This window comes from Ooceraea biroi, chromosome 11, assembly GCF_003672135.1.
Source record: "Ooceraea biroi isolate clonal line C1 chromosome 11, Obir_v5.4, whole genome shotgun sequence".
NCBI lineage: Eukaryota > Metazoa > Arthropoda > Insecta > Hymenoptera > Formicidae > Ooceraea > Ooceraea biroi.
In genome coordinates, this window is record NC_039516.1 from 356,266 (window position 1) to 371,632 (window position 15,367).

The 15,367-nt window shown below is 33.5% G+C and overlaps 2 protein-coding genes and 1 non-coding gene across 4 annotated transcripts; 1 reads left to right on the forward strand and 2 right to left on the reverse strand.

Moving 5' to 3' along the window:
• Positions 1-1,320: 1,320 nt before the first annotated feature.
• LOC113562995 lies at positions 1,321-1,513 on the reverse strand. The gene has a single exon (XR_003407282.1). It is a non-coding gene; the product is annotated as a U2 spliceosomal RNA (small nuclear RNA).
• Positions 1,514-2,652: 1,139 nt separating this feature from the next.
• On the reverse strand, positions 2,653-11,479 carry LOC105281515 (pleckstrin homology domain-containing family F member 2). 2 transcript variants are annotated; one of them, XM_011342782.3, is made up of 8 exons: positions 11,381-11,479; positions 10,863-10,927; positions 9,748-9,885; positions 8,078-8,141; positions 5,614-5,670; positions 5,422-5,528; positions 5,084-5,341; positions 2,653-3,304 (listed from the first exon to the last, which is right to left on the reverse strand). In XM_011342782.3, exons 1-8 carry the CDS (start codon positions 11,394-11,396, stop codon positions 3,275-3,277), a joined length of 735 nt encoding a protein of 244 aa, XP_011341084.1. In that variant the 5' UTR covers positions 11,397-11,479; the 3' UTR covers positions 2,653-3,274. The 2 variants fall into 2 exon arrangements, with proteins under 2 accessions (XP_011341084.1, XP_011341083.1); XM_011342781.2 differs by having other exon boundaries at positions 5,614-5,739; positions 11,381-11,478.
• Positions 11,480-14,013: 2,534 nt separating this feature from the next.
• LOC105281514 (ribonuclease kappa) lies at positions 14,014-15,011 on the forward strand. Its single transcript, XM_011342779.3, has 2 exons — positions 14,014-14,302; positions 14,396-15,011. Exons 1-2 carry the CDS (start codon positions 14,234-14,236, stop codon positions 14,618-14,620), a joined length of 294 nt encoding a protein of 97 aa, XP_011341081.1. The 5' UTR covers positions 14,014-14,233; the 3' UTR covers positions 14,621-15,011.
• The last annotated feature ends 356 nt before the right edge of the window (positions 15,012-15,367 follow it).

Here is a 15,367-nt window from a genome sequence, read left to right on the forward strand (position 1 = left end):
GGACAGACTACTCTGCTTTCGATGGGGTAAGCGAGGACCACCTCGAGGGGAGCATCCATATTTGCGCGATTAAAGGCAGTACCACTTCTTTCGTACAAATGACAACGAGAATAAATTATATAGTAAAAGGCGCTCACAGCAGTATAAAATGAAAGAATATGTACAAAGAATAAATAAAGTTGTCAATAAATTAAAAGACAGAGTACCAAGATACTGTGTCAGAGTATAAAAGATATATAATTAAAACGTAGATAAAAATAAAAATAAATATGACAACACACGGTTTAAAAACGTACAATCGATAAATAACACATGTATAGACAAACCCTGTGAACGCGACTATAAGTGGTACTGCCCTCACGGTAGGCGGCCTAGGGAATTTTCGAGTATCAAAGTTCCAACAGGTACATCGCTCTAGGCCGCCCGAGTGATCCGCGACTGAGCGGCACCGAGCAAACACGTCAGCTCCTCGTGTGCTATCCGGCTCGCGCGAGAATATTTTGTTAATTGCCGGTGCCACGAGGAATATTGACGTGAGCGCGGGGACGTCACTCCTGTATATCGAGTACTGTGTTTGCCGGCTCGAGCGAGGAGACCTCCGCGTAGTGCCGGCGACGACGTGGTCAGAAAGCGCGGTATAAAATATAAAGTATGTACAAAGAGTAAAACGTAAAAGAGTATAAAACGTAAAAGAGTAAAACACCTATAAAATAAATAACATATAATATCACAGTCAACGGAATAAATAGATATATCGGCACCACGCGGAAGGTGCAGATATTGCTCGTGCTCCTCGAAGTCACGGCTGTTGTTGTTATGCGGCCTTCCAAAGGCCTCGCTCGAACCGACAAACACGCGTCCCGCTCTATTTTCCGTTACTCGGTGCCGCGTTCCACGTATCGCGGACTCACCGTTGATGCATCTCCTCGCAGCCTGGACACTCGGCGATGGCGGGAACGGTGGCAGCAATATGGCGGCTCGGCATGGCGTCACGGTTGACCGCCGCGCGCCTCACTCCCCGCCCTGGTCGGCGCTCGCTCCTCCGCTTGTGGCACTTAGAAAATTTTCGGATCGCTTCACACTATTATAACTCGCGACACGCACGCTCGAATTAATACTTATTATATACGGTTTTCTTCGTCTCTCTGAGCTCTACACGTTTATACTATCCCCGAGCGGCTAAGTCCTCGACTCGGGGAGATATTACAAGTTTTAAGGCGGAGGATTCAGAATGCTTAAACGTAGAACGCTGCAGATGCTCTTTGCTGCCCCGGTTGACTCTGCCACGGTACCCACCAATTGAGTATTTATTTTTTCCCAAATTACTGGGCCGAATTCGACGGTACTGCAATGCCGAATCGACCCGCGACAGAGTCGGAGCAAGCTCCGAGCACCCGCCCAGTTCCAAAAACAAGTTTAATATTCTGAATCCTCCTTGAGGATTGTATCAGATATTAAGCTGATAAGAACAGATACTACACTTTGATCTTAGCTCAGAGAGCCGAGAAGCGATGCTGAGAGTGAAGTTTTCACCGTTTATATTGCGTACGTATCACATTTTATGTGCGAGAACCCCTAGGCGGTATGCGCCGCATAGCGGTGCAGCCTTGAATCATATTCTAGCAGTCGCTTACTTTTGCGGTTATGTATGGTAGTATACGTCACATAAGTCGCTATTTCAGTGAAGCTTGAATTTATTTTAAAGATAAGCTAGTAAATCTAAATTAAGTGGTATATATAGGATTAGTGTCTTGATGTTATAATGATGTTATAATAATAGATATAATTCGGACTAAACATTATAAGTTAATATTTATTAGCTTATGAGCTCTGCGGTAATTGTGGAACGTGCTTTGTGCAAATTTTTATGAGATGTTTCACATATATATTTTATTAACCCTCCGGTACTCGCAACATCTAATAGATACGTGTGAAATATTAATACTTCAATTTATTTTTTCCTAATACAGTTGCTTATTCATCATATCGTACTACTTCTCAATCTGTTCTTTACTATTTCTTTTATACTTTAGTATCTGATCTGTTAGTCATGTACTAAAGAAAGTAAAAAATATTTCAAGAAGCAGAGGAAAACAAAGGGAAAGTTAGTATATCTGTGAGATACAGTGCGACCATTCATAGCAGAAAAATATTGCAACTATCAAAGGGTCAACTTTGATATGAATTGCGAACGTTAAAATTATTATTTCCTATATATATATATATATATACCCTCATCACATATGTTGTTTAATACATTAAAGATGATATTTGTATCATCTTTACAATAAACAACTTGTACTCTTGGCTGCAGCATTCCATTTGTTTTTGTGTATTTCCTTATCTCTATTTCTTTAATGCATAGATTTCCAAACTGTACAATGGCAAAAACCAACTGCTCTCGCTATTGCATTTTTTTCTCAGAATAACGTTCAGTAGGCGATCCAACGTGTAGCGCGTTCCAACTCTGCTAAATGTCAATATCTTCATTTTATAACATATATTTCTTTGAACATGTATACAGCCACACATACACACACAACACACATAAAATGTACTCATATGTTGCCTTATATAAATGCATACTAGTCGTCAAATTGTTTTAAATTAATTGAACAATATTTTTTGTTTACAATAACAATTTTCGACATAGTTTTAATAATGCTTTATTTTCATAAATATGTTTGGTTTCTTATACATTCTGTATGCGATTTCAATATCTTTGTACAAAAAGGATAGTTAGAAATTTATATATTTAAGTTAAATTTTACCTTAAAACTGTATTTTATATATTACACTAATTGCTACTTGTTAATTGCTTCAGCTGCTTACACATTACACACTAATCAATAATATAAATATAATAATGAAGGCACAATGTGGCATATACATGTATTTAAGATGTACACATACGGGCGATAAAACTGTGTTTAGTTGGACTTGCTGTTTATACTGTGCATATATAACCTATATAAATCTATAGATCAATATTATAAGGCTGTTATAAACTTTCATTACTTCTTACGACATGAAAGAAATATTTAACGTTGTTTTTTATACTAATAAATCATATGGTCTTTTATTATCATAAAACAAATTTAACGTTAAGTTTAGCGTAATATATCCGCATTGCACTTCAATTTAAATATTATTCCAATTTAACATATACATTGCTTAATATCATTAGGCAATTTTTATTAACATAATTATTCAATACCATCTGCATTCAGAAATATCCTTGAAGATACTATTCGATGTCGAAGTATAGTCATTTTCATCGACCCAAAGTAGAATAGAACTTGGGCTACAAAAGAAATAAAAATTGGAAATTTTTAGTCTAATGCACATACTGTACTCCAATACAAGTTATGTGAAGAAGAACAAAATTTAAAATTATTACATTGTACTATCATAAATAAATGAAATTTCAATTACACTAGTTTACAAAAAACTATTTTTTTCATTATTTTGAAGCAGTCAAGGTGTTTTTTATAGATTTTTGGATGCCAATTTTCACTAGCACGTCAGGTTTCCGAAATAATTGAGGTTAAATATGCAAAAAATGGCTTTGCAATGTTTTACATTTTTTTGTAAAAAAGCCAATTTATTTTGAAATTCTAATTAGAAGTTATGAATGTATTGCTCATCTCCTATAAAATGAATTTTTTTAGTTCGATAAAATATTTAGCTTAGTTTTTAGCCACATTATGAAGGATTCAAATACAGAGGTTTGCTAATGGCGAATTCGATTGGATGCACTAGTGCGCACTGAGTGCACACCAAGGCTTGGTTACAGTCAATTTTTATATTTATATTCTTATGTTTCTTCTTATAAAAATTGATTGTAACCAAGCCTTAGTATGCACTCAGTGCGCACTAGTGCATCCAATCGAATTCGCCATAAGATAGCAAATATTCTGCCTATGATAAGAAGTCATATAAAATCTGGGAAAAAACATTTTTCCACAATTGATTTTACCATTATTTTTGTTCTCCTTTATATCATACAACTTTTGTCTAGAACATTTTTTTCGAAAATACATTTGTTTCGAGAAATACGAGGCAGTTAAAATGGAACACCTTATATATAAATATATATAGTGGAATCTATCACAATAAATTATAGTGTGTATATGTGTTGATAACTCTAAACTACAAATTATATAAATATATGACTTCTTATCATAGACAGAATCTTCTATCTTCTATATATATATAAGCCAAATACCACTCACTGACTCATCAACGTGCAGCCCGAACCACTGCACCCATCGACTTGAAATTTTAAGGGTATATTCCTACTATTACGTAGGTGCTCACTAAGGGTGGGTTTTCCGAAATTTCACCCCTAACGGGTGAGAAGAGGTAAAATGTGTTTTTATTTAATTCTACACATAATATCGCGGGCGAAGCCCGTGTGACGGGGGATGCTAGTATTTTATATACATATGTTATATTATAGTAAATCTCTGTATTTAAATCCTTCATAATATGGCTAAAAAATAAGTTATCGAAATAACAAAAATGTATTTTATAGGGGATGAACAATACATTAATAACTTCTGATCAAAATTTCCAGATAACGTTAACCTTTTTTACAAAAAATTTCAAATATCGCAAAAAAGTCATTTTTGAAACATTAAACCTCAATTATTTTGAAAACCTGACGTGCTAGTGAAATTTGCTTTGCGGCATCGCTTTCAGCACCCAAAAATCTATAAGAAACACCTCTGGTCTAAAATAATTTTTGGCTGTAAACTAGTTATTAACGTTAGTTATTAACGTTCAAAAAAATCACATATATAGAGTGGTCCACTTAAATCGATCATCTTAAATATCTGTTGATTAAAGAATTCTTGTTTCATTCATTAAATATCTCACTTGTCTTAAAATCTTTGAAAAGTGACCTTGAAAAAAAACTTTTGTCATCATAATTATCCCCTCAGACGGTACAACTCTTTCCTTAGACATTTTTTTCCTATCAGTAAAAACAAGTGAGATATTTAAGATGATCGATTTAAGTGAACCACCCTGTACGTGGGAATTGCAAGGACATAGCTTCATGTAAAATGATCATAATTACTTCATCATGATTCTCCTCCTTATTTCCCTCCTCGTCGTCACCAGAGCTATCTCCTCCTGAACTATCCGCAGAATTACGTTGTGCATCTTTGTTATTTAAGCTATCCACTGTAGCCGTCGGTCTAGCCTTTACTTTACTAGCAGCGTCATAACATTGTAGGCACACTCTGACTGCTTTTCCATTTCCTTGTCCAGGTAGCATCAACTTTTTATTACTACAAGGACCGCATACTACAGCTCCACATTGCCTACAATGATGCTGCAACAAGAAGAAACTATTTCAATTTGTGCTAATACTTTTATCAATTGTTCTTAATTGCCAGATGCTGCTATAATTACCCGTCTGTTTAATACTGTGAATTGTGTTTTATTGCAATGCATGCAAATTGTAGCTTCATTATCTGGTACCCAAACTGCTGCATGAACTTCAACAGGTTTCTTACCACCTGTAAAAATAAAAATTAAAAAATACAAACAATAAAATCAAAACGATTCAATTGCACATAATATAATATTTCAGTTGTCACTTACTCTTCCTTAATAAATCTTCAATACACTTTGTAATATGCGCCATCCATTCTTGCTTTTCTGTTGCAGTAGCAGCATAAACAGCAAACGACTTTGTTACTGTCTTAATGAGCCATCCATTACGATATTCTATAAATAATCAACCAACTATACTAACATTTTCTAGATATGGCCTAATTTTAATATCGTGATTGAGTATTACAACGTGATTGAGAGATAGTAATTACAAAACTATATATACTTAATGTATAATCCTTTATTTAACGACCAGAACTGGCACATCCATGAACAACTTAAACAACGTTTCGACCATCAATCGTGGTCTTCTTCAAATAATCGCTATAAGTTATTTTCTATAACATAAATTATTCAATTAAACTACAATGATAATACAAGTCTACAAATATTATACAAGCACTCAATAAAAGCACACTATAAAGAAAAAAGTCAGCTAAAACGAGATGTGTTTCATCAAGTGCAGTGCGCACACCGTTAACTTGCAGAGAGACACGGAGAGATTACCGAACATATATGACAGTATTTTGGATTATTGATGATCCATGGTAGGTTGGTGATGGTATTTTGATGAAACACTTCACAAGTGACTTAGTCACTGCTATAGCGTTGATATGTGATGTTGCTTGACTGTTTGCTCGGACGTTTCTATTGTACACATAAGTTATTTTCAGTCAGTAAGTTTTAATTTTTATTTATTTAGTTTTAGCTGACTTTTTTCTTTATAGTGTGTTTTTATTGAGTGCTTGTATAATATTTGTAGACTTGTATTATCATTGTAGTCTAATTGAATAATTTATGTTATAGAAAATAACTTATAGCGATTACTTGAAGAGGACTACGATTGATGGTCGAAACGTTGTTTAATTTGTTCATGGATGTGCCAGTTCTGGTCGTTAAATAAAGGATTATACATTGAGTTCACTGGCGAAACAAAGGAGTCGTTATTTATTTATATATACTTAAGTTTATCATATACTCAATAGTTTGTATATTTCATATTATCGATGCAGACACCTCAATATGCATTATAACAAAAATTGTCGGACAAAACTTAAAGCACATTGAAATTTTTATTGATGGACTTCTGCTGAATGCAGAATTTTTAAGCAAAAGTTTAAGAACGGTCATTTGACCGGCGTGGTAGTTTTAGTATTAATTACACCAATTCATGATCTTAATAAGGGAAAATTGTCAAAGTCGTAAAAATATTTTATATTACGTTTCCTTCCTGACACGAATTTGTATTTGTGTCGAAAATTATAGCTTGATATTTAACACAAGCTAATGTTTAATTTTCTGTCCCTACAAATCTGTGTGTCTGAAGCATTTTTTTGTTACATTGTATATTTTTTAACATTTTTGTATCGGTCGTGTGCATCGCTCAGTGTAATAAGAAATGCATGGATTTAACACAGATGCACAATTAAATAGATATTTATTTAAAATGCAAATCAATCAAAAAACCGGAAGCAAAGAAAAAAATTTTACACATAACACGAATTCGAAGTATTATAAAGTCCATCATTGTCACAATATATAAAACACATCTTGTTGAACATATGTATATGGGTATACATTCCATGCATACGCGCGCGCGCGCGCGTGTGTATGTATGTGTAGGTATAGATGTATGTGTAGATGTGTGTACGTGTGTATACGTGTGTGTTTACTTATATAACAATTAATTATAATTAAAAATTAAATAACGTACATATTCATATACATAATATATTTAAAACATTATTTACATATATGACATATGTTTAAAATATTTAAAAAATATGAAAAAAGATCTGCTATACAAAGTATCCCAGGAGATAGGATCAATATTCTGGGAGGCGATGGTACCATTTTAAATAAAAATTTTTAATAAAAATACATTAAAAATAAAACATTTTATTAAATGAAATAAAAAAGCATCTATATGAACGTGCATTCTATTCCGAACGATTTCCGAGACAATTAGATTTGAACCACCATTTAATGCGGCCGCGCTTTCAATTTTCGTGAACACACTTACCGAGTTGATTTGTTTCGCCAGGACGGGTGATTGGGAATCTCGAATCAAGTCCCCGTTGTGGAGCACTTTCTTTAACTTTTTTTAATGAACAAAACTTCTGAGGCAGTTCAACTTCGTCGAAAATTGCGCGAGAACACGAGCGTCCGAATTAACGTGACTTGTTCCGGCGAGCGCCCGTTACGAAGTGCTAGCTACGGACCGCTAAAATTTCGATGTACGAAACAAAAAAAATGGGTAAACAGCTTCGCATAATAGCCTAACGCTTCGTCGTTCGATTTCGATCAGCCAGTATGAAGACACCGCGCGAGACGCTGTGAGCTCAGCTGATAAACACGTAAGAAGAGTTCAGAAAAACCGCAGAGAAATATATTGATCTTTCCTTTTGGGACACCTTGTATGTGCAAATGGACGATGTCACAATGTACTTACGACCCTCATCAGCTAAAGACTCGAGCTTCACTTCCTCCAGTGGTATTATATGCTGCTTATTATACTGCAAACAAATTATTATTATTAATGCTGTCATCTTTGTTTTTTTTTTCTATTACAATTATCTAGAATTATCTATAAATGTGCTTTTTATGATTTTCTAACATTAGCAGAATTTTTTGTATATCTTTAATATTGACAACGGTTTTAAAAAATTTATTAAAATAAATAATGTAGTATAATATAAAAAATAATGTATGTGTACACTCATACTCTAGAGATATGTTAGGTGCAAGTTAATTTGGTGCTTTTTTTGAAGAAATTGAGTTTTTATTATACAATATAATAATAATAATATACATGTCAATCTTCGAAATAATTGCCATCATTTTTTAATACCTTTCTTCATTTATCGGACAGCTGATAAATTCCTTCTCGAGAAGAAAGTAAATAATAACTCAAGTTCTTCTTTAAAAAACAGCGCATTAATTTGCACACCTAAGCAAAGACTACACACATATATGCTAGGACATTCTGACACATATACGTTATTATACACAAATATGCTAATTTTCTAATACCAAAATACTTTTGAAATTTGAAATTTATCTTATTAAATCCATCGTTGTCTACGATCAGAGATTACTGGTGATTACTTGATTGATGAATAATTTGTTTTTATTTAATGCAATAAAGTAAAACTTGAATCGAACTTTTTAACTGATCCAACACCCTACATCAACCAATGTTTTGTCACTAGGATTATGCCTAGACATATATCATGATATATGTATATCGCGATATATATCATTTGATTTATTCAATAAATCATTATAAAAATCAATCAATATTAATCGACATATTTTGTGTAGTTAAATGCAAAAAATATTATTTTGCTCTCCAAATGTAAATGTTTTAAGAGATAAATGTTCTTTTATTAGAAATATTCTTATCCTTTTTATTTTAGAAGCATCGATAAATATTCTACCATATACAAATTTTTTAGTGAAATGAGGTAATTGATATATATCGGATATATGAGATTTTTGGTTTTTCATAAATATCTGATATAATATTTATATACATATCATAATATTTTTGAACCCTGCTGTCTACTCAGCCAGTGAAGCGTCATACAACATCTACTCAAATAGTCAGCAAAGTATTGGAATCTACTACACAAAGTATGAAACTTACTTAATTAACCCTTTGAGGGTGGAACAGCGCAACACTGAACTGCATGGTCGGTCTCTGCCAGTAACAATACATGCTATGACTAGATCTTTTTTCGCGTCAAACTCAAGTTACCAATTTAATTTTTTAATTCCATCAAATGTAGTTGGATATTAAATAGCTATTACCAATATTGCAATTGCTAAGCAATAATGCTAAGCCAATCAATAGCGAGTCTTTGAGAACGCCTGTAGGTCGATGTTTTGCAGGATACATATATGCGCCATAGAGAATGCCTTACGTCAGCCACATATACATATATGTACTTGTGATACCCAAAAGGTTAATTTTTCTTATAGAGATGATTAAATCGCCAGTAAGTCATTAAAATTGATAATATTTTACATCGACATTTGCCCGTTTTGATCCACTAAAATATTATCAATTTTAATTTTTCTTAATTAAAATTTACCCGTGTAAAACGAAAACACGTATACCTTTTTCTTATTAATCACTATGTTCCCATAAACCAATATATCGTTAAACAAAAAGAACTGTCTGGGTTTGGGCTTCTTTCTGCACATCTTTGTAAGGACACCTTCTCCTACCAAAACTCTACCAGGTACCGCCAACGGCTGTGACATAAAAATATCCATAAGTATTGTAATATTGACAAGGAGGTAATTGGTATAACATTATATCGCATATAATCATCATCACGTATTAAGGGGACGCTGGAGTCGTCTGTACTACCGACGGAATGAATGAGTTTTTTTAATAGATCTTTTCATTGGTTGCACAGATTGAAAAATCTTTTTGCACGATATCAAGGACCTAATCTTGTGCTCTTGGTCACGATTTTAGAGATGCACATGTTCTCACAATTTTTATTGCACTCTATCTTTTTTACTACACTTCTGAAGTCTCATTTAAGCTTCCTTATATTCTCCTATAACATTTTCTGCAATTGCAAATGTGGCAACAAATTATGTTTGCCGGAAGGTCACAAATTGAAAACATACTTTGTTAACATACTTTGTTAACATACTTTGTTGCAATTCTGTTAGCACACTTCCGTCAATATGCAACATTTTCACCGTTCTATTGTCAGATCTGCTCTAATGTTGTCGTCAATTTGACTGTGGAATATGTTCGTCAGATTTGGTTCACATTGGAGACCAACTGAGGACACAGTAGGCTCTGGCTTTGGCATTATAGTTCCGCTGACATTTGTTTCTAACTTGGCAACATCCCACAACCAAAATGTTTGCTGGGTTCTTTCCTTCCGTCTTCTTTGCAATTGGTTCTTATTTTGTATGTACAAACTGCGCACCTTATATATTACAAGCATATTATCGTATGTGGCAAGCCACAAGTCGGTAATAAAACTGTAATTTTCAAAATTTTTTCTGTTTTTAACATAAAGTCCAGTCAATTGCAAGGCATTTCTGTGTTTATTGTAATTGTGGAAAAGAATTTGTTGTTCTATGCAGTCAAAAAGAATTGTTGGAATAAAATTCATGGTAAAACGGACGACTCCAGTTTCCCTTTAATGCAAATATATCGTGCAATCTATCCACACCGCTTATTTTGTTTCGTCGATCTTTCTTACCTGGCCTGAACCGCCAAAGCAGTTTTCGACCATTGCGATGCGCCTGGCATTGGCCTCACTATTCACTGAAACAATAACAAAACTTTAATACGATTATCTAAATATCATTCTAATATGGTACTATCCTCAAGCAAAAATGGAACATGTCAAGGATCTTATCAACAAAGCATCAGACATGTCCTTCCCAACTATGCTCTGAAATATTTTCTATGCTTTTTTTGCTCCATGTTGTGCTTGTAATTATAAGAGATTTAATTTCAAATATAGAAATGTCGATAATAAGGGTATATAATTAAGCAGAGCGTATATGATGAAAATTGCATTCCATTTAACCCGTGGACCGTTATTCTAACGTAGGAATCACGTCACATGTCGACAAAATGGAACTGATGCACGTGTTTTATTCGTTGCAAGACACACACGTTTCCTCGGGCAGTTTAAGGGTCCGATAGGTTCGTCTCTTTATAAAATATGCAGTACTAATTAAATGTTAATAAATAAATAAAGAACGAACTAACCCAAACGGTCGACCATGATCCCATGTATCAGGGCTGACAACAGCAGGAAATATGAATCACATCTATGTCGGACTCACTTGTTCGTCGTGTATACGCACAATTCGCGCTTATCATCACCGATGGCGTCCTCTGGTGTGCGATAATATAAAATTTATCAATCTATCGCCCGCTGACAAGGGGAACGCCCAGAAGTAATCCATTCGAAATCATATCGATGTGACCGTTTGTATCTAAAACTTTTTCATAAACTGAATACAAAAACTTCAGACAGTACTATATATATATATATATAAAATTTATTATATTACATTTTATATATTATTTTATTAAGCCTTATAAAAATTGGTGAAAGCAAGTGTGTGTGCGTGCGTGTGCGTGTGCGTGCGTGTGTGTGTGTGTGTGAAACTTTTTGTTTTTAATTTGTGTGCAATAAATTTGTAGGCAATATTGGCTATTGTCTAGAGAATTTTTAGAATCTTGCAGAATTACGTTGAAATCTATAGAAATCTTATATAAAATATTAGGCCCGCTTCTACCAATGTCGTTTAACTTTAACCGTAGACTCACTCTTCGTCCTTTTCTAACTACCTGCCTTAAGAAAGAGACGAATGTCGTTAAGAGTGAGTTAATCGAAGATTAAATTTAATTAACTAAAGTTTGTAAACAATGTATTATAGATTCTGCTGGATCTACAAGATATGATGCTAATTTACAATATTCTGGATTACTTCGTCTTAGATGTTACAAATCAAATACGTTGGTTTTTTTGTGTATAATGAAACTTTTTACATTCTTTTATCGCATGGAAATTGAAATATAACGTTATTTACCCTATTTAAAATACACTAAAGTTAATTTTGTTAAATTGTGTACAGTAATTAAAATGAAACATTCAAGTGTAATACGTTGTTAAATTGCCACAATATTTTTGATAAAATAATAAAACGGTTTGTTTTATATATAGAGTTAAGATTGAATGCAAAAAAGGAAATTTAAATTGTTATAACAGTAAAACCATGACTATGCATTCATTTATTAAGTAGTAAACTAGTTGGCCAAAAAGTAATTGCGTTTTTTTCCAATAGATGGACATACATGTCTTGAAATGTAACTAACTTCAGTCTAAACCGCAAATTCATTATGTATGTTAACAACTCACAGTTCAAGCTTGTTTTAGAAAAAAAAAGTACACGATTTCGTTAACAATTGTTTGTTTGCCGTCGATTTCAAAATGGAAAATCAAAAAGAACATTTTCGTCATATTTTGTTTTATTACTTCCGAAAAGGGAAAAACGTTGTGCAAGCTCATAAAAAGTTATGTGATGTATATGGCGAAGATGCTTTAAAACTGCGGCAGTGTCAAAATTGGTTTACTAAATTTCGATCTGGAGATTTTAATGTGAAAGATGCACCACGCTCAGGAAGGCCAATCGAAATTGATGATGGCAAAATAAAGGCACTGATCGATTCGAATTGGCGTTTAACGACACGAGAGATTGCTGAGAATCTTAACATATCGAAATCGAGTGTTGAAAACCATTTAAAACGACTTGGATACATTAGTAAGCTCGATATTTGGGTACCACATGAGCTCAAAGAAATTCATCTCACTAAGCGTATTGACATCTGCGATTCTCTTTTGAAACGTGAGGAAAATGATCCATTTTTGAAACGTATGATAACAGGCAACGAAAAATAGATCGTCTACAACAACGTCAAACGAAAAAGATGGTGGAGCAAGCGTGATGAACCTGCTCAAAGCACTTGAAAAGCAGATATTCACCAAAGAAAGATTATGCTGTCAGTCTGGTGGGACTTTAAAGGTATTCTGTATTTTGAGCTGCTTGCAAGGAATCAAACCATTAATTCAGACGTATACTGTCGTCAACTGGATAAATTAAATGATGCCATCAAACAGAAACGTCGAGAATTGGTGAATTGCAAAGGTGTTGTGTTTCACCATGATAACGCTAGACTACGTACAAGTTTGGTCACTCGTGAAAAATTGTTGCAGCTTGGATGGGATGTGTTACCACATCCACCATATTCGCCAGACCTGGCACCATCAGATTACCATTTGTTTCGTTCTTTGCAAAACGCCTTGAATGGTAAAACCTTTACTACTGATGAGGATATCAAATCGTTGTTGGAATTGTTTTTTGCTGAAAAAGATAAGAACTTTTTTGAGCGCGGAATCATGAAGTTGCTTGAAAAATGGCAAAAGATAATCAAACAAAATGGACAATATATTGTTTAATAAAGTTTTTGTTTCCCATGAAAAATTCGCCTTTTATTTATATAAAAAAAACGCAATTACTTTTTGGCCAACCCAATATATTAATATATTATAATTTATATTTAGTTATATTTTAATATATGTAAAATGCGTATACGTATATGTAGTATGCGTGTATAAATAAAATGTATTTTCTTCTTTAAACTTTTAAGAAAACTATTTTGAACATCAATGTAATTTTTTGTTAATTCATTTTCAATTCTACCGCTCGCGATTGGTTCCGCCATGTCGTTGCACGTCCAATGAAAACTAGAACCAGTTTGTCCAGACTACAAGGACTCTATAGAGTCCCTATAATATAGGGACCCTATTCTCTATGCTATCATTTGAAACAGCGATCTATCGATGTTATGTTATCTCTCGTATGTCACATGATTACAAATCTCGTTGCGTGATTGACACCTATCACGATCGACTGAAGTGCCGAGAATATAACGAAACAGCCAGGACGGTCACTTATTTGCACTAACAATTTCTGAGCACTTGCGTGAGCAGTAGATGTTTCGAGATTAAACTAAATTGTTACATTTGGTTAGTAAACATATATATATCTCAGAATGAAGATCTGTGGACCCAAGTACGCCTTGTGCGGTTTAGTGTTGTCCGTTTGGGGCATATTTCAATTGGTAAGAAACAGAAAAGAGAGAAATTACCTAATTTTTCCTATAGTTATGAAAATTATGCAGATAAAAATTATATTGAATTCCTTCTGTCCTCAGCTTCTCATGGGAATATTTTTCTATATTCGGAGCGTAGCGCTGGTGGAAGATCTACCATTGGGAGAGAGGAACTTCACTTCACTGAGTAATTTCTACGACGTCGTGGAGCGTGGCTATCTGCAGAATGCGTACAACTGCTGGATCGCCGCGTGCATTTACGTTCTTACCTTTCTCTTCTCGGGTCATCAGTTTTATCTTAATTCCAGATCTTCTCTTAGCGTATAAATGAATGCTTTCAATGGAAACGAGAGTTCCAAAATGTTAAATATCTAATTTGTAAATTACATAGCTAAGAACTATAGTTCATAGTTGTATAGTTCATAGCTATATGATAGGATTATTATCCAAATCTGTCTATTCAACATGTGCTTCTAACAAAGTGTTAAAACTGAAACGTTGTTTTGCTATTCATCTGTATATTGTGCAATTTTTCATGCATTAAAATACAATTTCATCTATCGATGGAGCTGAAGAATAAAGTGTAGGTACAAAACATTATACGTGGAAATATCTTGCTGCAACTTTATAATTTATTGTATTTATCATGCAGTAGTGTTAACATAATTTTTCATTTATGTTATACGTTTAATGCAATAAATTGATCGTATGTAAACAATGATGGTTCATATCATTCAAGTATATACCTTTCATGAAGCAGATGCGCGATTTGAGAAGGAAAAGTGTATTTAAAATTTCTTGTTTTTTGTAAAAATAGTAGAATGCATTAAAAGTAATACACGTTCTCTAAAAATGTGCTATAAGAGGGATATAAAAATAATAAACATTTACATTTCTTAAAATTGACACGTCGAAATAATCGAAAATTTTTATTTGTGCTTGGTCCATTTTTGATGTGTATTTCTCTTTACTTTTCCACTTCAAAATACGAGTCTGTTTTATTAATTATTCAAATTAATAAGTTTATATCGCCAGGATAAATCAATGAAATCAGAGTATTCAATTTTATTAGTT